Here is a 23,550-nt window from a genome sequence, read left to right as displayed (position 1 = left end):
TCACAGCCCCAGGTTAATGACCATCACGAGGGCAGAGGTTTCCCTTTACTAAACTAGCAGGTGGAGCCATTCTGGCCTAAGGATTAGAACAATCACTAGCTGGGGCAGGGGGCAAGCATGTTCTTGTGAGTAGGATGTAGGTGAAGCAGAGACTAGTCAAACAGGGGATGTACAAAGACAAGAGAACAGCCATCTTGAGTGGTCTGACCATACATCCCCCTATTTCCAAAGTCTTTGCAATGGCCCACAAAGGCCCTCCACCACCTGCTTGCCATAACCTCCTCTCCAACAAGTCTCCCTTTGCTGTCCTGTAAACACACTGGGCATGTCCACCCCGGGCCTTTTTACCAGCTGTTCTCAGCTCAGAAGACACTTCCCCTAGATAACTGTTGGGCTTGTTTCCTCACTTCCTTCAAGGCTTTGCACAAGACTCTCTTTCACATTAGGGTTTTACTCTGACCACCAAATTGATACTTCAACCCGTTCCCCTGACTGCACTCTGGATCTTCCTTACTTGGCTCTACTTCTTCATTTTTCTGGAGCATTTTACTTTCTAAGTTAACATGTAGTTTACTTACTTTTTAAATGTTCCTTTTTGATCATGTATCTTGTCCACGAGCATGTGCTGGAACTGCAAGGGCAGGATGTTTTGCTTGTTTATTGATCTATCCCCAGGGTCTAGGATGGTGCTTAGCACACAGTAGACAGTAAGTTTTTATTGTATGAATGAATGAATGAATGAATGAATGAGAGGCGAGGGTGGTTAGGGGATTGGCCTTTGGTGGAAAACAAAGTGTTGATTTGGGGAAGAGGGATAGTTCCAGTGGTTGCTCTGTATTGGCTGCCTGGGACCTAAGGGCTCCTGGAGTCATTTTGGCAGGGGTTTTTTAACCTGCCTCTGGAGGAAAAAACCCGGGTCGTGTAGCTCAGAAGATTTTGTCTGTTCTGCTGGCTCAGACTCAAATTCCAGCCCCATCGCCCTTGGGCTGCTCTGTTCAGGCTCCAGCTTGGTGTTCTCAGCTGCTGTATCTCATGGTCTGTCCTGCCCCTTTCTCTCCAGTTCTCAGAATACATTCATGCCCAGGTGGCATCTGGCAAAGGGAAACTTGCCCCTGGATTCGATGCTGAGATGATTGTGAAGAATATGTTCGCCAACCAGGACCGGAACGGAGATGGGAAGGTCACGGCTGAGGAGTTTAAACTCAAAGACCAGGAGGCAAAACACGACGAACTCTAAACCTGATATGAGCCACTTGTGTGATGCCAAGCCCCCTGTTGTGGCAGAATGTGCAGTGAGGGTGCGAGGGTCTCTCAGAAGGGGAATCGTCAGCAAGTAGTAGGTGGGTCATATAGTACCTGGGACATACATCGGGGTGGGTTGATACACATGGTGAGAATTTTAGGCTGATGCCGGTGATACTAAAAAAATCATTGCGGGTGCCTTAGCATGGGTTGTGTAGAATATTGAAAATGCTGCATTGTCAGCAGTTTTGTGAGACTTCTGGGTAGTTTTGTTATGAAAGGAAAATAGTGTCATACAGGAGTTACAATCATCTTGGAGGGAACAGAAGAACACGTGTCTAGGATATTTACATAAAGAGGATTAAAAATGTTTTTAACTTGCTGGTGTTTTAAAATTATTCTCCAGATGGCTAGAAGAGACAGAGGGCATGCCCCAGCAGGATTCCCAGACAGCCCCAGAGAAGTTTTCCCAATGGCCCGTACGGGCCCTGGTAATGCCCAACCTCCACCGTGCCTCTACTCACACACTCACACAGACACACACACACACACACAGGTGTGCTCTTCTAGTTAATCATACCCCACCTCACTGCGGTCCTCCCATTGGCTAGGTAACTTGGAGGTTAAAAAGAAAATCAGTGGACCAAACAAAAGGCATCTTGGACCATGAGTAGAGAATTTGATTCTGCATTTGTCACATAAGATTATCTTCTTCACTCTTGCTTATTCCCATCACTCTATCCCATAGCACCCTCTCTTCTCACCCTGAATCCTTTGATCAGATATAGATACACATAGGGCTGGTGGCTAAGCCTAGCTCCAGAGTTATCTCACTGTGGCCAAGATGGAAATGTCATCCCAACAGGTGAGCATAGACAAAGTGACATATTTCTGCCTCTCATTCATGTCCTAGAGAGGGAGGTGCCCTAAGGCCTGGGAGCCTCTCTCTGCATAGGAGAAGGACACTGTACCTGCTGGCCTGTCCCCACGTTATGCAGTAACCACCTTGCTGCCTCATGTCCTCTGTTCCCAAGTGGTGGTGGCACTCACCCTGCAGTAACCAATGATTTTCCTTTTGAAACAGCTTTGTTTTACTAATTTAAACTATTTTGTACTGATGTAGCCCTGAGATAGATAGTTCCTGAAAATGCTGTGCACTCACTCAATGGAATAAATGTTGGAAGATGACTTTTTCATAAATAAAATATTGAATTATATCATCAGGTTTTGTGGTATTTTATCTGAAGTCTCATTTTTCCCATGAGAATACACCATGCCATCAGAATCCCCTTGATAAAAACTCAGCAGGACTGAATTGGAAGAAGTGGAAGATTGCTGTACGGTATAAAGGGGATGTATCAGTCAGAGTCCTGGCTGCAAACATACCCTCATGTGGGACTTCTGAAGAGAAGCTAATGAAAGTACTCTTTACTGAAGCGTGGGCAGGGCTCAGGGGGCCCAGTAAGGATGTCGAGGTACCCATGACTGCTGTTGGCCAACGACAGTAGGAAGCTCTTCCACCCCTGGGCCTCAAGGGTCCAGGGGAGCCTGGGCGGGGCTGCCTGGTAGGAGCTGGTGGAGGGATGCAGCCACTCCCAGAGCTGTGGCTGGCAGCGGAGCAGAGTACTGAGGGGGGAGACACCCATCCTCTCTGTCCTGCCACTGGCTCCCATTAGCTGAAGCCAACCCGAAGCCAGAGGGCAAGGAGCTCAGGGGCTGGTGTTCTCAGGGATCAGTGTTTTGGGGTGCAGAGGAAGGTGGAGAATGACCAGTTGGGGTTGGGTTGGAAGCAAATGGAGAATAACTGGCACAAGTATAGGGAAAAAACTATACATATATGGCTTTTTAAAGAGCAAATGTTCTGGTTTACTCTTTGCAGAAGCAACTTCAGGGACTCTGTGTGCTTTTGGGAGGGGAAGGAGGTGCCCATGGCCTTCCTGTCTGTTCCCTAACCCTCTTCTACGGTGCACACAGTCACTCAGCCTTTTCATTTAACAGAATTCCTTAAGGGCACTACATACGTTTATGATCTGCTAAACTGAACTGCTCTTTGGAATGCATTTGACCTGTAGCACTTCATTACGCTTACCTTACGTATCTTCATGAAGATAAACATCCTGTGCTTGTTCTCTACGCTAGATCTTTAGATGGTCCTGTTTGAATTTCTTCACTGGCTGTTTTCTATAGTGGTGGAGACAGGTTGGCTGCATAAAAAATAAGTTTCTCTGGGAAAATTAAGGACTGTGGGCCTTAGAGCTTCAAGAATGGAGGGAAACTTTAGCTTGTATTTGTATTTAAACTGCCTACCTGACTGCTGAGCTGGGACACTGGTCTCTTCTGGCCTTCAGACTCGGACTGAAGTCTCGGCTCTTCTTGGGTCTCTGTCCTGCAGGCTTTTGTTGTTCAGCTTTACTGAGGTATAATTAACAAAACTGTAAGACATTTCAAGTGTATGTGATGATTTGACATAAATGCACATTGTGAAAGGATTCCCCCATCTACTTAAATTAACATATACATCACCCATCACCTTTTGTTTTGGAGAACGTTTAAGTTCTACTCTTAGCAAATTTCAGCTATATGATAGCGTTATCAACTATAGTCACCATGTTATACATCAGATCCACAGACCTTATTTATCTTATAGCTGAAAGTCTGTATCCTTTTTTGTATTTCCCCCACCCTCTAGGCCCTGGTAACCACTTTTTTACTGTTTCTATGACTTCAACTTATTATTTTTTGATTCCACGTATAAGTGATACCATGCAGTATTTATCTTTCTAAACCTTTGACTTACTGAGTGCTGCCTGGCACTTCCATTCTTTCCGTTGCTAAGGGAACATATGCATTTTGTTAGGGAAGTTGGCCCGACTGCAAGATTATACATAAGCACTTTAATATCTTAGGTTTCTAGGAACAGAGCTGCTTTCTTTGAAAGCTGCTTTCTTTCTTCCCTTGGATATCTTAGGGTCCGGAGTCTTTTTATAAAATAAGAATACTGCGCTCAATTATTTATTGCTAGCTGCAGATATTATTAAAATAGTGTTTGATTCTGTGTGGTGATCCTTAATGTTGGAATTTCAATAGGTCAGGGGAATTCCTTCCAGCTTACAGTGGCCATATTTAAATCTCATTGAAATTCAGACAACATCCAGATTTATAGTTCCCAAAATTTCTCCTCTGAGCTCTAATCTCCCTATGGTATCTTCTCCTATATATCTCACAGGCATCTCAAACTGTGTGTTCAAAATAGAATGTATATTCCCACTCCCTTCCCAGCACCTTCCATCCAAGCCTGTTCTCTCTCATTCTTCTCTTGTACCCATTCGTTCAAACCAGACACCTGGGGTCACCCTATTCTCTCACCCCACATGTTTAATCCAACAGCAAGTTTTGCCATTTCTGAACTGGTAATGGCTAGAAGAGGCTGTAGAGACTGCTCTCATGGCTTTCATTTTAAAGGGAGGTGACTGACCTATAGTCTTAGTAAAGGACTGAGCAATGACTAGAATGCAGGTCATAACTTCAGTATTCTTTACACTTACACCATGCAGTGTGCTTATTTGTGGAAGCATATTACAAATCCTTTGGAAAATAGCCAATATGGCAAGCTCTAATAGCAAATACAGGAGTAAAGAGCTCTCATTAGATAAGGGATTCCCAACTTTTTCTATGTGAAAAAGCCCTCCAGGTAATTGATACTCCCATGCCATGCTATCTGCTTTAAAGCAAGAAACTTGGTTTTGAGTTCCATTCTGGAAATACCCAAGAAGGGAACAGTCTACTTTGTGCCACCGAGTACTTTGTTTATTATAAAAATGAGAAGTAGTGATGGAAGATAAGGATGGGCTGCAGGAAAAAGGTTTGCATCACAAGACCTTGCCTCCCTACCATATTCGACCGGACTAGAGATTACTGACCACACTAGATGTCCAGAACCAGCTGGATCATGCTTTGTCTGTATCACAGCTCACATGCTAAGAAAACCAATAGACTCTGCAGTTCAAGGGCTAGAAGTCAGGGTCAAATTTATCACAATGGTAGGCTTCCCTGGTGGCGCAGTGGTTAAGAATCCGCCTGCCAATGCAGGGGACATGGGTTTAAGCCCTGGTCCGAGAAGATCCCACATGCCATGGAACAATGAAGCCCGTGCGCCACAACTACTGAGCCTGCACTCTACAGCCCATGAGCCACAACTACTGAAGCCTGCACGCCTAGAGCCCGTGCTCCACAACAAGAGAAGCCACCGCAATGAGAAGCCCGCGCACCGCAACAAAGGGTAGCCCCTGCTCATCGCAACTAGAGAAAGCCCGCACGCAGCAACGAAGATCCAACACAGCCAAAAATAAATAAATAAAATAAATAAATTTATTAAAAAAAAATTATCACAATGGCAAGTCTAAGCCTTGTGTAAACCATTATGGGGCAGCCAAAACTCAGAATGGGAAGTCAGACTGCACAGAGGAATGTCAGTTCCTAACCCTGAAGTACTTTGTTTTAGTCAGCATGAGACCCAGCTATATTTTATTTTCTGCCTATGGCTGTTTCTGAAACGCTTAGACTTTCAATATAGTACTTCTTTTACTAATATTTTCAATGGCGGAAAATAACTTGCCTAGGCCCCATTATTTTCTGAAGGACAGATTAAATTTTCTCTGCAAAAATCTTTTCATAGTGTGTAAATCTGAAAATAATCTAAATAGCCACTATGACAAGGACATTAGGATTCATACATCACACACAAAAACATGGCAGGTTTTGCTGAATGAATAATAATAGTCTTGACAGAGTTAAAAAGGCTTTTCATTTCATTTTTATCATCAGTGCTTCAATATAGAACATTTTGTAATGATTAGTGGCATGTAGATACCAATAGATTTTTTTTCAAACATCAAATGCCAATATTTTTTGGTAAATATCGATTTTCACCAAACAAAATAACCAAACGTAACACAATTTTAGGAGATGGTTAATACCATCAGCATAATTCACCCAAATTATAAAAATGACAACACTTAAAATCATGCACGTTATTTCACCATTTCATAAAACTTTTTAAACGTCTACAAACTTTCCCAATGTAAAAAGACTTCTCAAAAATGTCATAATAACATTAAGCTACAAAATTCACTATGGAAATGTAGGGAGTTATTCTTCAAATTTTTGCTCTAAGTTTTTTTTTAATCTGTTAAAAAATATAGTGAGGAGTGTGTTGAGAGAGATGGAGAAAAAGGAGCTTCCAGTTGATGGATTCAATAAATCTGAAAATACTTCAGTAATATAGAGGAAAAACTTCAAGATCAAGAATATATTATAAATAAAATCTTTTAACAAGATGAACAGATGAGCAGCTCTTGCATCAATTGTACCCACAGGTGAGAGGTCTTCTTGAAGAATGCTTGTTTATAGAATCTTCTGTAAGATAGAGTTGGCTACATCCAATGATTCATCTTTTACTAGAACAATATCATAAGAGTCCATGTACTTTTCTAAAAGCTCATCCACCTAATCAACAACCAAAAAAATCACAAAAATTAAATTAATATGCAGGGGGGAGAAGTAAATAATCTCAGTATAAGTCTCACTGCTATGTTAAATCTTTTGGGTAAAATGTTGTAAATTAATTTGGTTTCATAAAACCTTTGAAATGAAAAAATACTTTCAAAATTTTAAAACTCATTGACATAGGAAGTTTCCCACATGGTGGCTTTTCTTTTGAAATGATTTCTCTCTAGCCCAGTGGTTCTCAACTGGGGAGATAGTGCCCAAGGAACATTTAGCAATGTCTAGAGACATTTTTGATTCTCAACTAGGGAATGATATGGGCTTCTAGTGGGGAGAGGCCAGAGATGCCTCCTTTAGAATGTACACTCTCCCTCCCCTATAGCATGCATATGTACATACCAACTCCTTTAATCATCACCAAAGTAAAGGGATAAAGAGAAATCAAAATGTCTCTAAAATAACTGGGGCTTCCCTGGTGGTGCAGTGGTTAAGAATCCACCTGCCAATGCAGGGGACACGGTTTTGGGCCCTGGTCTGGGAGGATCCCACATGCCGCAGAGCAACTAGGTCCATGCACCATAACTACTGAGCCTGCGAGCCACAACTACTAAGCCCACGTGCCACGGCTGCTGAAGTCTGCGCGCCTGGAGCCTGTGCTCCACAACAAGAGAAGCCACCGCAATGAGAGGCCCGTGCAGTGCAACAGGGAGTGGCCCCCGCTCGCCGAACTAGAGGGCCCGTGCGCAGCAACGAGGGCCCAGCGCAGCCAAAAATAAATAAATTAAATAAATAAATTTAAAAAAGAAAAAGTCTCTAAAATAACTACTTTCTCAGGCACCTTTGGTAACGACTGTCTATAAAGTTTTATCCTAATTTTTTTTCTAAAGAAAATTAAATCACATCTATATACTTACTCTATCATTTAGATATCCAATTTTCAGAATGTGTTCAACATTGGCTACTCCATCTGCCATTTTTAAGTCCCCTTGGGAGTCTCCCAGCAGAATTATGTTGCTATTGTTTTTTAGTTGATTGAAATATTCCGTATTCTTCAAGGATCCATCATGTTTGTTAAACACATGAATTAGTTCTCCTTTAAATCCTCTGAGCAGCCCCTGTTAAAAATATAAATCCTCTGAAACAGTAGGTTCTGCAAGTTCTGCTTGTTGCATTTTTACATTCATGATAGGTAAGAAGGGCTCTGAGAAGTTAATGACTTCCTAGAGACCACTTTAAATGCATTGAAAACCATTGAAAACCACTGAAAGCACAATGCTTTGAAAACCCAATTTTTACTTTTCATTTGTTTCTCAACCAAAAGGTCTCATTTTATGTATGTCATAATATATTGTCTTTCTTAGAACTCATTCAAATAATGTCAGTTCTAATTCACTTTTTTTTCCCCATCTATGGATATTAAGTGTTCAGAATTGCTGCATTAAATTACTTTAAAAGAAGTTTTACTAATTTTATTATTAGTCTGCAGCTTCAGAAACAGAAGGGTATATTATTTTTTTTTTTTTTGGTATATTGTTTTTAAAACATGGATATAGATATAACCCTGGGAGAGATGATGATTTCCAGAGCAGGCCTATCAACTTGGCCTGGTTTAATGAATATACATTAAATAATAAATTAAAATGCATTTACACGATTAAAATATTTTCTGATACTAAAATTGATCATGAAGAATGATTTGCTATTCTTACATTGTCATCAAAATCCATGAAGTTGGACACTACTTTGACATTTGGATAATAAACACCAGCTTGACGGATAACCTCCTCTAGTACATCACCGATACCAGCTGAGAATATGAACACAGGAATACTGTACTGTTGCAGCTTATCAAAGAAATTCTCATATCCTTCCCTGTAAGATGGAGGTAAGAAGTGAATGTTAAAGAGCAAGGTATATCTCCTTTTCACCTAGAAGTTATAAAAGCTAAATATTTCTACTTGATTCTATGGCTCATTTATATTCTCATTTCAAAATACTGCCCAAGAGGGCTGTTACTGTTGTCTATGACACTACTGCAAGTTTTTCAAACTGGTTAGCTTTTTATCCTCGTTTCAATAAATTCTAACAGTACAAATTAGATGATTTTAGACTTGCACTGAATACGGATATAAACCTACAGTTCAGAATGTATATCATTTTACAGCAAATAATTGAAGCACACCTTGAAAAACCCACAAAAGGTGAGCTGGAAGACCTCCTGCTTGTCATCTTGCTCATCTACTCCTTATTGTAAGAAAAGCAGAGTGGTGTATTCTCTTTACATCTGGCATCTCTCTTACCTAAGATGTGGCAGCCATAGGTAATGTCTTGATCTTAAAATCAAAACTCATTTTACTCTTAATGCACTATAGGTTAAGCTGCCTACAAAGGAATGAAATACTTACTAGCTGTCCTCACACTCTTTCTGACAATTTAATGCTTTGCTCCTTAGAAGCAGATTACCTTAAAATGTAGCATCATCAAAAAAAAAAAAAAAAAGAGAAAAAAAGAAATATCATCATATTCACCCAATGAATTGAAAAATTTAAGAGGTGGTAAACAGTATTGAAAATAAGCTTAAAAATGTTTATAGGGCTTCCCTGGTGGCACAGTGGTTGAGAGTCCGCCTGCCGATGCAGGGGACGCGGGTTCGTGCCCCAGTCCAGGAAGATCCCACATGCCGCAGAGCGGCTGGGCCCGTGAGCCATGGCCGCTGAGCCTGCGTGTCTGGAGCCTGTGCTCCGCAACGGGAGAGGCCACAGCAGGGAGAGGCCCGTGTACCACAAAAAAAAAAAAAAAAAAAGTTTATATAATTCATATATTACAGATATTTTTATTACCTGCTAAAACATATTCGCTCTTCCTAGAGATAGTAGTTTTCAAGGGGAGTTTGAGAATTCAGAAGGCAGATCATGTAACAGAAACAGACTTATGAGCTTAAAATCCTTTTCAAGTTGATTTATAAACATTCCTTTCATATTTCATGTCTTTCAAAAGTATTTTGCTAAAATATTTCAAAATGGTCTTGGTTTCATAAATTTTTAAGTTAGTCTTGAAATTATCTAATATGTCATTCTACATTCCTTATCTTACCACTGTTTTATGACAGGTGGCATATTTTGGATATGTTTTTATATGTGATATTTTATAGATTATTTTAATAAAAAAACACACTTGAATACATATATAACAACAGTTCAAGTCTGTAGACAATTAACAACAACAAAAAAAACACCTGAGAAACTTACTTGAGCATAATGTCAGATTCTTCCACAATTTCTTTAAGTTTGGCTTTTGGTAAAGCCTGTTCTACAAGCAAACCATGTGATTTAGTATACCTGGAAAGTATACAGAGCATATCAATTATCAAAGAAAAAGAGAATACCGATTAAAGCAAATTAAGACTATTATCTTTATTAAAAAGCATTCTTCAGTATGAGAAAATGAGCATTTCATTTATCGTAATTTTGAATTTAAATTTTAGAGATTTAAATTCATCACTAATGAATGTTATACCCCACGTGTCTCGAAATGTGATATGCATGTTCTTACTGTATTTCCCAGTTCTCAAAGTCTGGTTTAATTTAAATGTGTTAATAAGATAATGAAAGGATACAAGGTGTAACTCTGTCCTCAGTCTATAGATAAAACTGAATTGAAGCTAGGGAGGCAAAATCATTTCTCTGATTGCAGTGAGAATTAGAGCTACGCCATTTTTTCCCACCTGTTTGTGGTCTGAATTTTCATGAAGAGCCGAAGTACTGAAGATGTTGCCTAGTGAGCCGGAGAAAATTCTTGCTATGGAAATTTTTATATATAGGTGCTTTGTAATTACATAAAACCACCTATAATTATAGCATCTCAGTATAATAGGCCTTTAGAACCTCTCTAGCTGATATCTAAAAATCCACCTATAATCCTAAGTGACCCTCCTCTCTGAGTCAGCTCTCATCATGTTAGTGAGCTCATTCTCCCAGGGAAGTTTATACCATTGCTAGAAAATTCTAATTGCTGGACAGTCCTTTCTTTCATCATGTTGAAATCAGTTGGCTTAAGCCTTCCAAGTCTAGTTCTGTTTCGAGAGGCATGTAAAGTCTAACCTCTTTTCAGTGTTTCATACCATAAACACTAATTAAGTGTGCAACGTATTCAGGTTAGGTAATGGGATAATGAAAACCAGTAACATCATTCCTAGTCTCTTGAGACTAAAACCACAAGTTGTTGCTTCTCAAATCAAAGCATCCTCTCTATTCCTTGAAATCTTCCTCAAATGGGATGCCTCCAATTCCTGTGATTATCTTAGTGGACTCCTTTGACACAGACTAAGTTTGTCAACATTTCTCTTAAGAGCATTTTCCCAGGACTCAACACAATGCTTCCACTGTGGTCTGCTTGGAATGCTGCATTTTGATTAATGCGACCAACATCAGAGGCTCATTTCTCAGTAACTATGTCACCTGCTGGCTCCAACTAAGTTCAGAGTCAACTTAAATCCGAATTCTTTTTCTTTATACATTCAGCCACATCTGTCCATATACTTAAAAAATTTTTCTTCTTTTTAATTTAAGGCTTGAGTGCAGGATTTAAATTTATTCCCACTGATCTTCATAGTAACAAAACAAATTCTAGACTGTTGCAGTGATTAGAGAATTCGAGTTCATTTTGTCATATTTAATCACTGCTCTAACTCACTGGATAATCTATGAATCTATTTATATACAGTACAGGGGAAAACCATTAGTTGTAACTGTAATGTTATTTTATATTTTTAAACCTCCCATCACCCAATACACACTTACCACTCTACTATATAAGGGTACTTCTCTTCTACAGTAAGAACAGGATCAATTTCAATAGCATAATACTTTTCCTTTAGTTGCAGTAACTAGAAATAAGTGAATAACAATCATTAAGACTACAGAGTTGTCATTAAGCTGCTTAGTTTTACAGAAAGCAAAACAATGTAAGCAAGTGTTTTCCACAAACTGCTTTATATGGTAAAGATTAGATCATGCCTAACTAATGCATAGATCCACTGAAGACATCTTTGTTGGTCTTAGTTTACATATAACTAAATATACCTGCAAAAAGTTACCTTGCTTTTTCGGGGGCTTCCCTGGTGGCGCAGTGGTTAAGAATCCGCCTGCCAATGCAGGGGACACAGGTTCGAGCCCTGGTCTGGGAAGATCCCACATATCGCGGAGCAACTAAGCCCGTGCGCCACAACTACTGAGCCTGCACTCTAGAGCCCGTAAGCCACAACTACTGAGCCCGTGTGCCACAGCTACTTAAGTCCATGTGCCTAGAGCCTGTGCTCTGCAACAAGAGAAGCCACCTCAATGAGAAGCCCGCGCACCGCAACAAAGAGTAGCCCCCACTCGCCGCAACTAGAGAAAACCTGCGAGCAGCAGCTAAGACCCAACATAGACAAAAATAAATAAATAAAATAAATAATAATTTTAAAAAAAGTTACCTTGCTTTTTTAAAGTACTTTCAGGTCAGTAATTCAGTGAAACCAGTAATCAAATTATCACTACCAAAAAACTCTTGTTCTCCTATGAAAGTATTCAATTTGATTCATATTTGGAGTCTTATTTGTTAAAATAGACACAGATAGACACTTACTCAAGGAAGTAGAGAACTGAGCCAGTTTCCTGATCAATTTAAGGGGACAAAATACATAAAACGACAGTACTTTTTTTTGGCTGCAAGGCTTGTGGGATCTTAGTTCCCCAACCAGAGATCGAACCTGTGCCCCCTGCATTGGAAGCTCGGAATCCCAACCGCTGGATGGCCAGGGAATTCCCATCACAGTATTTTTGTTTTAATTCTCCAGTTAATGTAAGGACACCAGAATATTTTGGTAATCTATTAAAAGTTTCTCATGTAAGTTTTATTGTTATTGTTAAAAAGTTACTGTTAATTTTTTCATTAAAATAAGTTGGGAGCATATAGTCCATACAATAAACCTAAGATCTGTGAGTGTTTACTATGTGCCAGATATGGCTATAAACACTTTGCAACCATTCTTGTTTGTATGAATGAACCTGAAAAAACTCTCAGCAAAAAGGGTAATGAAGTTTTTGAGTAACTCTGGATTATAGTTAGTGTTTACCTTTTCTCGACATTCATCTGTAATTAGCTTACAGTTGTCAATGACATCTAAAGAAAGAAAGCAAACTAGGCATTAAAAAAAATACTCTGAACTATATTCAATATCCTGGGAAAAACCATAATGGAAAATAATATAAAAAAGAATGTATATATATGTATAACTGAGTCACTTTGCTGTACAACAGAAATTAACTAAACATTGTAAACCAACTATACTTTAATTAAAAAATAAATTAAAAAAAAGAAAAGAAATACTCTGATGCTACTAGTTCTATAAATAACTTATTACTTTTAACTTAAATGCCAAGTCAAGTAGCATGGTCATTACAACTTTTGGTGTTAGTGCTGTAATTCACATGGCATTCCTAGAGAATCTAATGGTTTTAAAATCTAAACCTTGGATCTAAAGCTTTTTTCCTACATTTGGGATTACTTGATTAGAAATTCTCCAGAGAGGAATTACTGGGCCAAAGGGTACAATTTTTAGTAGTTTTTAAAAATAAATTATCAATGATTTGTCAAATTACACATGTTCCAACAGTTAGTGAGAGGGCTTATATCAGGTTAAAGAGTATTATTTTAAAAACTCACTGCCAAGTTTGGAAACCAAAAAAGGTATATTATCCTAACAACAGATTTTAACTGGATATTTATCTAGTAACTCACTCTTTTACTTAGTTTATCAATGACACAAAAATTTAGTAACATTCCTAGGAAACACAAAGCATTTGATAAATCTGTTTCTTTAGGCTAATTCAAAGTTTACATTCATTTAAATATTTCCTCAGTAGACCACATTTGGGAGAAAAATTTCAGAAGTCTTCATTCCTCTTGCAACCAAAACCATACAGGAAAACAGCCATTTATGTAACATGGGGAAAACAAATCCTAAAAATATAATAATAAAATAATAAGGCTCCCTCACTTTCAATGTCCATAAAGAAGAAAAAACCCCAAGCAATCTCATAGATAATACAGGTAGAAAAGGAATGTAAAATAATGATTAATTTCATAAATTTGTTTATGAATGCCACACTTACTATGACATGATGGGCATCTTTTCCCTCTGTAGGAAAATCGACTTAGTGTCATATCAAAGTCTGTTATTATCTGTAAGAAAAGGGAAAAAGGCACTATGAAATTACAGCCACCAAGGCCAGACACTTAATGCACATTTCCTAGAGGCATAAGACTGTGTTCTGTCCTGCCCTCCACTGTAGGTTATTCGGTCTACACTGAGATATCTAATGCAGTTCATATATCAAGTCCTGAGAATTTCCGTAACTACAAGATGAACCTTAAGTGCCCCAGCACTGTCGCCAAATAAAATCTGACTAATCGGTATAGGAATTTGCACTCACAGGTAATATGGTTACTATTCCTGACAGCAATAAAACATTGCACAATTTCAACCTACTTGGTCAATGTACAAAAATGCAGTGGAAGCAAACTATATGAAGCTTTTCGTTATTGAAACTGTTACATTCTTGAGTTAACTTGTCTATTTAGGTAAACTCTACCAATGAATGAATGATACGTAGCAACAGTTTACCAACTCTTGAAACTTAGGAGACTGGGCTAAATATTTTTTCAGAAATGTTTAAAAAAAAGAGTAAGTTTTTACTGAATATCCAGACTGTTGATTTAATTTACACGTAAAACATTCCTTTAAAAAAAAAAGCATTAAAAAAAAGTTATCTATCTCCTAATAAAGTTACATTTTACTTTGAACTACTATGATTTATTTTATTTAAAAAATTTTTTTGGCTGCAGTGGGTCTTCGTTGCTGCACGCAGGCTTTCTCTAGTTGCGGCACACGGGCTACTCTTCATTGCAGTGCGTGGCCTCCTCATTGAGGTGACTTCTCTTGTTGTGTAGCATGGGCTCTAGGGCGTGCAGACTTGAGTAGTTGCGGTGCGCGGGCTCGGTAGTTGTGGCGCACGGGCTTAGCTGCTCTGCAGCATGTGGGATCTTCCCGGACCAGAGCTCAAACCTGTGTCCCCTGCATTGGCAGGCAGATTCTTAACCACGGTGCCACCAGGAAAGTCCTGAACTACTGTGATTAATTAAATTAAAAGAACAACTTGAAACTGTACACATTTTAAAGAATATTATATTATTAATATTAATATTTTACTTAAGATGGTTTAATACTTATGCATATCACTAGTTAGCTTAGCACTTAATATTAAAGAAAAGCTAAATTTATCTCAAGGCTACTAATTTTGTTTGTTTCCAGTGGGTCATTCTGAGTATTTTAGACCAATTCTAGATATATCTCTTAGATTTTACATTCCAAAAGGATGGGCGAAGCTTGCTATCGAAACTTTCTTTACTTAGATTGTAGCAACACATAGGATGAATGAGTCTGCTTGAACCTGAAAAATAAAGGTTTAATACTTAAGGCTTCTTGATAATTATTCACCTGAAGTTTGGCAGCTCCTCCTTTGATAAGACCACAGATAATTTCTTCTACTCTTGTAGGATTCTTGATGCGAACTGAATTTTTCTGGAATTCTGGCATCTAAAAATCAAAGAAATTAATTAACTATTTTTAATTCCTTTTTCCCCAGGCTCCTTTGATACTAAGCAGAATAATATAAAAAGCTTATTATTTTTTAAAGAGGTAAAAATGTTGGGGCATTATTTTTAAAAAAGCAAACCACCATATCAAGTTGCCATTTATACAGAAAATTTTAAAGTACATCAGTAGTTTTCATCTAGAAGATTAAGGCAAAACTACATTTGTAATACATTATCAGAAAATGCAATTTTTCTAATTATAAAAGTCATGCATGTTTACCACAGAAAAAAACCAAAGTATAAAGAAATAAAAATTGCCTGTAATTCTACTGCCCAAGGATAAACAAGTAAACATTTAAATCAATTTTCCATTGTTTTCATTTTTATGATTGCAATCATGCATGTATATGCACATAATTTATCTCATTCTCATTACACACTTTTGCACCTGGCTTTTTTTTTTTTTAAGTAAATACCTTAGTTTTAACAGTACTTTTTAAAAAAAAAATGCATTCTTTTTTTAAAAAAATATTTTATTTATTTATTTATTTTTGGCTGTGTTGGGTCTTCATTGCTGTGCGCGGGCTTTATCTAGTTGAGGTGAGCAGGGGCTACTCATCAATGCGGTGCACGGGCTTCTCACTGCGGTGGCTTCTCTTGTTCCGGAGCACGGGCTCTAGGCACGCAGGCTTCAGTAGTTGTGGCACGTGGGCTCAGTAGTTGTGGCTTGCGGGCTCTAGAGCGCAGGCTCAGTAGTTGTGGCACACGGGTTTAGTTTGCTCCACAGCATGTGGGAATCTCCCTGGACCAGGGCTTGAACCCGTGTCCCCTGCACTGGCAGGCGGATTCTTAACAACTGCACCACCAGGGAAGTCCTTGCATCTGGCTTTTTGAAATTAATATTAATGTATTTAATTTGAAAAGTTGCTTCAAGATCTTTGCTTCTTTATTGTACTATATCCCCCCAAACTTCATTGTTCTTGGCATAAATTTTACAATGGACTTATTTCAAGTTAAGACCCTATTAGGTATTAGACCACCTGGGCTTAGAAGCTGCCACTAGGCTGGTTTATGCAGGCTTTAGTTTTGCTCAACAATTTAATGTTATATAAATATTGTTTCTCTTTTCTACCATATCACAGATATAATGAAATTGATCAGAGTTTGATCAGAGTAAAATCAGCACCAGCACAGTGCTCTTACAGCCGTACAAGAAGACTGGGGGAAGGAAACTATGAATCATTTAATAGTCAGCTCACAGTATAAAAAGAAAATGAACCTCAAATCAAGATTCTATAGTGGTTTGTATCAGATAATATTTATTTACTTTATATCCTATTATTATGGGTGTGTTATCACCAATATTAACATATTTCATGTGTGTTATGGACACAGTTATGAAAAATTCCCCAGACCTTGTATCTCTGCTACAAGAGAGTCTGACCAGTTAAGTCTATTAGGTCCCATGTTGTCGCTACATAATGGACAAAATTGGAAAATCAGAAAAAAAGCTAAAATGTTTTCCTAAGACTGGAGGATGAATACAGAGTGTACAGGAAAGAGAAGTGGGAACATTAAATTTTTCTTCATGAATGAAAGACCTGGACTTATAATACACTTAATTTTAAAAAGCCATATTTAAATAGGATAGGATAACCTGCAATGCAACTAACCTTCACACAGTGATCTTTTTAATTTAAATGGACTTTAAACGGTTTCAAAAGAATAAAGAAGGTTATTTAAATCATCTAAATAAATCACTATTTTATTGTGATTTTTTAATAGATGAGAAAAACCAATAGGCATTTATCCCTACATTCCTTTTTTTCATTCATTAATATCCATTCACTTGTTTTATAAATACTTACCATGTGTCTACTTTGTGTCAGACAGGAGAAGCTAGAGATATATGATGACATGATGCTTATACCGTTTTCTTGTTGAGTTTTAGGAATCACTGCTGTTTTGGAATATCACTTTTGTTGTTCCCTTACAAATACCTTAGCTAGTAAATGATCCCCTGACTAAAGTCTGCTCTAACTTCTGCCTTAACTGGCAGATGCATAACAACCAGCATATGCTTGATTCGATAACTAACCCGTTGATGAAAGCAATAGAGGGTATATGTCACCTACTGTATTTTCGCCAAGAAAATTAGACATTTTGTTTCAGTGTGTCGATACTGAGGAAGATGTCCTGCCTCAAGCCAGTTACATATTACATTTAATTTTTTTTTTTTTTTTTTGCGGTACGCGGGCCTCTCACTGTTGTGGCCTCTCCTGTTGCGGAGCACAGGCTCCGAACGCGCAGGCTCAGCGGCCATGGCTCACAGGTCCAGCCGCTCCGCGGCATGTGGGATCTTCCCGGACCGACACGAACCCGCGTCCGCTGCATCGGCAGGTGGACTCTCAACCATTGCGCCACCAGGGAAGCCCCAATACATTTAATTTTAAAAAGCCATGTTTAAACAGGACTTCAAAGAAGGCTGGTTTCTGCTAGGCTAAGCAACTATTAGATTGGTTTATTTGACAGTGAAAATAAAGAGAACCAGTGGCTAGAGAGGCATTCATATCCCTCCTTCTGCACAAAATATAACCATTCATTTTCAGATAAATGAGTAGCGAATACTCAAACAGTACTAGGGTGAAATACCAGTGATTAAAACAGATGGAAGGGCAGCTACTTTCTCCAGAGAACACGACAGGATGGAAGACACCGGCGTAAGAAATAAAAAAATTATAATTATACTTGCCTTGGACTATATGGTAATACACCACACACACCCCTTTCCACAATACACATACAATATTACTAAAGTATATGATAAATACTTCTCAGGAACTTGAGATATTGGACATTTTACTCAAATATTTTAGAATACAGCCTAAGAAATACAATTTTATGTATGAAATTTGTCAATATCAGAATATCAGAACATTATGAAGCACACTACAGGAGTATGCATTTCATCATACGTCACATACTTTTGTTACCTCCTCAAATCCCTTCCTCATATTCCTCTTGGACAAAATACACCTTCCTCTTTGGTGGTACATAAAATAATGATACTTGAAATTTGAAGGGCAAGTTACTTTAAATTTTTTGAAAACTTTCCAATTTGATAATACAATTTTATGAAAAATAAGGGGCTAAAAATTTCCATCATTTGTGAGCAAAAGAAAACAAATTCATTTTCTAAGGCTATAATATAAAATGTTAGGGAGGGAACGAAGCTTTCCTGACAAGAATCAGGGTATTCTGGTTGACTGGAGCCTAATCTGAAGCAATGCTAAAGATAACTATGGAAAACCTAAAATATACTTATTCTGGCTGATCTTTAATATATTGTATTTGTACAGATGAAATGAATTCCTAATTATTAGTCTACTTACATATTCAGAATGCATGATTTCTAAAGAAATTGATTGCAAAGTTATATAGTTTTGTTCACAACCCTATAGCAATATTACAGTGTTTGATATTATTTTATGGATACACTGAGATGATATAAATGTATATCTGCATAGTAGTCACAAAATTGTCCTAAGGATGTCTACCTGTAATTTTCCTAAACACGGCCACATCAAAATTAGTTTGAATTACTTAAGAATCTTTGTCTGAAGCTCTCAGGGAAAATATTTTTTCTTTGTTTTCCAATGTTCAGATATGGTACAAGCAAAAGTCTTCATTACTGGTACAAAGGAGTGGGCACTACCATTTTTATGTGATGACATAAAAAGTATAGATTTTTAAAACCACCTATTCAGACTGGTACATTTACTCACTCACATACCTGGATGATTCTATGATTTACTTTGAAGATTATGCACTGCTAAATTTTATTGATAGCCGTCTCTCCTGCCTACCACATATCTGGCCTGTCTCCACATTAAGGGAGTGTAGGCCAAATTCTTTCCTTCATTTACCATATAGTCTTTAACTGTAAGGCATTCTGTTAAGCAGCTCTGTAAAAGATACAGAAGTTTTAGTACGATATACATCTTATACTCAAATGCATGTTCTCTAACATGGATTATAATACAGGAACCCAAATAACTAATACATTGCCAAGATGTCCAAGTACAATATCAGAGAAACAGAAGAAATTGAGATTACTTCTGCTGGGGTCAAAGGAGGGAGGGCCGATGGAGCTAGGATTTCAGAGTGAAGCAGGATTTGGGTATGCTGAGACTGGGGAGGGGTCAAAGTACAGGGTCTAATGTGGGAAAAAGATAAATAGCTCTGTTTTTCTAGAACTTAAGTGTACATGGAGAACAGTGTGAGTGTGTGTAAAGTCTGGAAGGAGAGATTTGGACTCAGATCATGAGAAGTTAAGAATAACATCCTAAGGAGATATCAACTTAAAAGATGTATCAATGTTTTTAGAAAAGCAAACCCAAGGTAAAAATTGTGTAAATTCACGCAATGACAGTAAAAAGTACTTAAGTATATATCATCTTTTGGCTTGTTTTCCTTCAATAGTGTTATTGTGGGTTAACTACATTGCTACTTGCTTCTAAAGGAGACACATGTTAGAAGGTTCTAGGATCCAGGTAACAACAAATTATCTGGTAAGACTTTCCTATGTCTCTTGTATTCATTTTGGTTAAAAAAAGAAAAAGAAAATCAACTCAAGAAAGAAAATGAGTTTAGAATGATTTAAGTCAGCGATGTTCATGCTCAGTACCAATGAATCAAATGTCAATCATGCAATGGATGCAAAGATCATGTCCAAGTATTAGGCTGAACCATACAAAACTGCCAATATTGGACTATATTTGATGTATTAAAAAAATCAGCAATTTCATGCTTTATCCTAACAGCTCTAAGTATACTGATGACAAGCTTAATCAGCACTTTGAGTCAACTTTAACCTCCCATCACATATTGGATGAGGAAAGTTAAATGAGAGATTTACTAATTGTGACACAAAGCTGTTTGCATGCTAAGTTCTGGTTTATAGGCTCAAACCAGAAAAAGAAAACTAGAAAGAAAAAGGATGAAAAAATAGAGAAGAGGAAGAACAACAAAAAGGACAGAAAGAGAAAATACGAAAGAGATCATGGGGCAGTTGTCCTCTTTAAAAGACGGAAACTGTGATTTAAAAAATTTTTATGAATAAGGAGGATGGACATAATTTTCCCCACACATACAAATAAATGCTACTTACAGAGCTAAAACACTTACTAACATAATATAGGAGATTCACATTCACTGAGTGCTTACTATGTGCGATGAGGTACTTTATATATACTTTTTCATTAAATATGTATAAGAACATTTCAATTATAAGATGAATAAGGTCTGAGGATATAATGTATAACATGGTGATCATAATGTTTAACACTATCACAAAATTGAAATTTACTAAGAGAGTAGAACTCAAATGTTCTCAAAAAAAAAAAAAAGGTAAATTTGTGAGGTCATGGATGTGTTAACTAGATGGGGTAAACTTTCACAATGTACATGCATATCAAATCATCACACTGTACACTTTAAATATCTTGTAATTTTATTTGTCAATTATATCTTAAAAAAGCTGGGAAAATATATGAATGAAAACAACACAAGGTTGGTGCTTTCACACCCATTTCTTAAAGGTGAGATGGTTGCCTTCATTCAAGGGTATGACAGCTATCAAGGACTGAGTTAAGATCTGAAGCCAGTTCTGATGCCAAAGCCTATATTTTCCCTACTTCATCCTAATTTCTATAATGCAATGAAAGCTACTGCTGTTCAAGAAGTTTTTAAAAATTCTTAAATGCTGGTCATTTTAATTCAGAGGCCTAAGAGAAAAGACCTCATGTTGTATGATTTAAGTGTGCTGTTGCTGAGCAAGGAAAATTTAGCACAAAAAGGGACGGGGTAATCATTTTATATGCCGAGAAACACTTCAATGCACATTATATTTCAAGCAAAAAGAATTCCAAAGAAATTCAATTCAACAAACATTCGAAGTTCTACTGTGTGTCTAACATTGGGAAGAAAGATCTGTATACAGTTACAGTCCCATAATTAATTATCTGGTTAGAGACAGAGGTAAAAGTGGTGAAGGTTCACCATTAATAAATGGAACTGGAAATATTCAAATACCCACCATTTTCACATGTACAGCAGAATCTTGATTAGGCATTTCTCGGTTATCCAATCTTCTGGATTTTCCCAGGTGATGTCACAGTGAAAGAGAGAGAAAAAAAGTACAAGTGACATACATACATTTTAGTCTCTTCCTTTATGTTAATGACATACCCGGAAGGTGCTTTTGGTTTGACTGAAATACCGAGTTACTGAAGGCATTTTTTTTTTTTTTCTTTCCTAAGAAGCTCAGCAAAGATTTTACTCTATCTCACAAAGTTTTGGGTTAAAATTGTGTATGGAGAAGTTGCAGCTCTCCTATAAGAATTTATATGGTGTTAATAAGATTTGAATGGAATTAAAGTGAAGTGTATATTTGCAAGAAAATGCTTTATTGCAAGAACACTTTATCAACATCTCTACATGTAAGGGTGAAGTTTGTGGGAAAATTATGCATTATTATTACTGAATAAGAATGTAAGGAGAAGCATAATCCACACAAGTCAAATTTATTCTTCAATTTTCTCATTTTAAAATCTTTAATTTTGTGAAATGATGTGACTAAGATCTGACTTGTGTTTGAATCTAGCATAGTGTCTGGCACAAAATAGGTATGTAATTGAATGATCATTTAAGGGTTTTGGGTGAAATTTATATGCATCTATTTGTTAAACCAAAAGTTTTAAAAATACCCTATCATTATACTAAGTTTCATTTTTGCAGTATAAATCTTAGGGAAAATTATTTATTTTTGTTCCTCAATGACTTGACTTTTTTTTTTTTTTGCGGTACGCGGGCCTCTCCCTGTTGTGGCCTCTCCCGCTGCGGAGCACAGGCTCCGGACGCGCAGGCTCAGCGGCCATGGCTCACGGGCCTAGCCGCTCCGCGGCATGTGGGATCTTCCCGGACTAGGGCACGAACCCGTGTCCCCTGCATCGGCAGGCGGACTCTCAACCACTGCGCCACCAGGGAAGCCCAATGACTTTACTTTTACTTTATTCCAGGTAAGCAAAATTTTATAATAAAAGTACTGTTTAAAAAGGGTAAGTTAGTTGAGAGGGAAAAACTGACTTTTTCTTAAACTCTAGTAATAGAAGTTGAACATTAGATCTGTGTTCTTTATAATTAAAATGTGTGTAGCAGACATAAAAAAAAATTCTCAAATTCTAAAATCCATCCCCCCTTCCACTTAAATTACATATATAAAATTGGGAAATATCTTACTTAAAAAAGTATTTCCCACCCCTCTCAGAAAGGCTGTTAGTTAAGTTGATGATCTTATAACTGATGGTATCTTAGATTTGAATAAACAGTATTTCCAAATAGTAAGATACCTCCATTTTTTCACATCTGAAAAATACTGTCATCAAAACTGCCTGGCAAGTCTGTTTCTTCATTTATAGAATCCAAAGAGTAAAATATTAAATGCTTATGGCTTTTCTTCAATATTTAATATCTGAAAAGGATTTCTAGATTTCTCAGAAGGCACTATTTAAATAAAACCATTTTATTAGCTTGAAAAAAAGGAAGGAGGATGTGAAAAAGTACAGTGGAGTTTACAAAAATATCACATACTCTGAAACACTTGAAAAGCTCGAAGGAAAACAATTCAAGTAGTGAAGAATACGTTTTAATATCTGGGAATCTAAAGTCTTTTGTTACACATAGCCAAGTAGCCCAATTCCTCTCCACTCTCTGCCCCCAAGTATGGCTCTTTGTGGAGCATTCATTCATGTTTAGTAGAAAAGGAAAGAAGAAGGAAAAAAAAAAAAAAGCCAGTGTTAGTAGGTAAAGGAGTTAATTATCTTTATCATGGTCTCTTCATTATTTTATTTATACAAAAGAAAACAAAGAGTGATCAGAAATCTGCTAATGGCCAACTTTAGGACGTTATTTTTAATAAGTAAACCTAATAGTTTACTAGATACTCTGCAAATTTCAATGACGATATTTCATTCTTCCTAATCCTCACTGGCAATCTGACCAGAATTTATCCTTACTCAAAGATAATCTCACATGAAGTGACACTGCAGTCCTAATAGAAAAATCACTATCATTATAGAAGTGTAAAGACTAAGGTATAAATGTCAG

The 23,550-nt window shown here is 37.4% G+C and overlaps 3 protein-coding genes across 7 annotated transcripts in view; 1 reads left to right on the top strand and 2 right to left on the bottom strand.

Annotated features, from left to right (window-relative positions):
- Positions 1-2,459, top strand: part of FKBP9 (FKBP prolyl isomerase 9) — a 50,413-nt gene extending 47,954 nt beyond the window's left edge. For 2 of the 3 annotated variants that reach the window (XM_060156883.1, XM_060156884.1), the window contains one exon: positions 1,061-2,459. In XM_060156883.1, coding sequence (XP_060012866.1) covers positions 1,061-1,237 — 177 coding nt within the window. In that variant the 3' untranslated portion in view covers positions 1,238-2,459. The remainder of the gene's footprint in view (positions 1-1,060) is intronic. The other variant, XR_009541955.1, reaches the window with a different exon arrangement.
- KBTBD2 (kelch repeat and BTB domain containing 2) overlaps positions 1-23,550 on the bottom strand; it is a 205,678-nt gene that overhangs the window by 122,031 nt on the left and 60,097 nt on the right. The gene's annotated exons all lie outside the window — the stretch shown is intronic.
- NT5C3A (5'-nucleotidase, cytosolic IIIA) overlaps positions 5,593-23,550 on the bottom strand; it is a 41,402-nt gene continuing 23,444 nt past the window's right edge. For 2 of the 3 annotated variants that reach the window (XM_060156886.1, XM_060156887.1), the window contains exons 2-10: positions 21,482-21,536; positions 15,287-15,385; positions 13,902-13,971; positions 12,863-12,909; positions 11,547-11,632; positions 9,996-10,085; positions 8,457-8,619; positions 7,662-7,862; positions 5,593-6,747 (exon numbers count right to left, since the gene is read on the bottom strand). In XM_060156886.1, coding sequence (XP_060012869.1) covers positions 6,646-6,747; positions 7,662-7,862; positions 8,457-8,619; positions 9,996-10,085; positions 11,547-11,632; positions 12,863-12,909; positions 13,902-13,971; positions 15,287-15,385; positions 21,482-21,517 — 894 coding nt within the window. In that variant the 5' untranslated portion in view covers positions 21,518-21,536 and the 3' untranslated portion in view covers positions 5,593-6,645. The remainder of the gene's footprint in view (positions 6,748-7,661; positions 7,863-8,456; positions 8,620-9,995; positions 10,086-11,546; positions 11,633-12,862; positions 12,910-13,901; positions 13,972-15,286; positions 15,386-21,481; positions 21,537-23,550) is intronic. The other variant, XM_060156885.1, reaches the window with a different exon arrangement.

Source organism: Lagenorhynchus albirostris, chromosome 8, assembly GCF_949774975.1.
Source record: "Lagenorhynchus albirostris chromosome 8, mLagAlb1.1, whole genome shotgun sequence".
Lineage (NCBI taxonomy): Eukaryota > Metazoa > Chordata > Mammalia > Artiodactyla > Delphinidae > Lagenorhynchus > Lagenorhynchus albirostris.
Note: the sequence above shows the minus strand (reverse complement) of the source record. Positions and strands in the feature narration are given on the sequence as shown.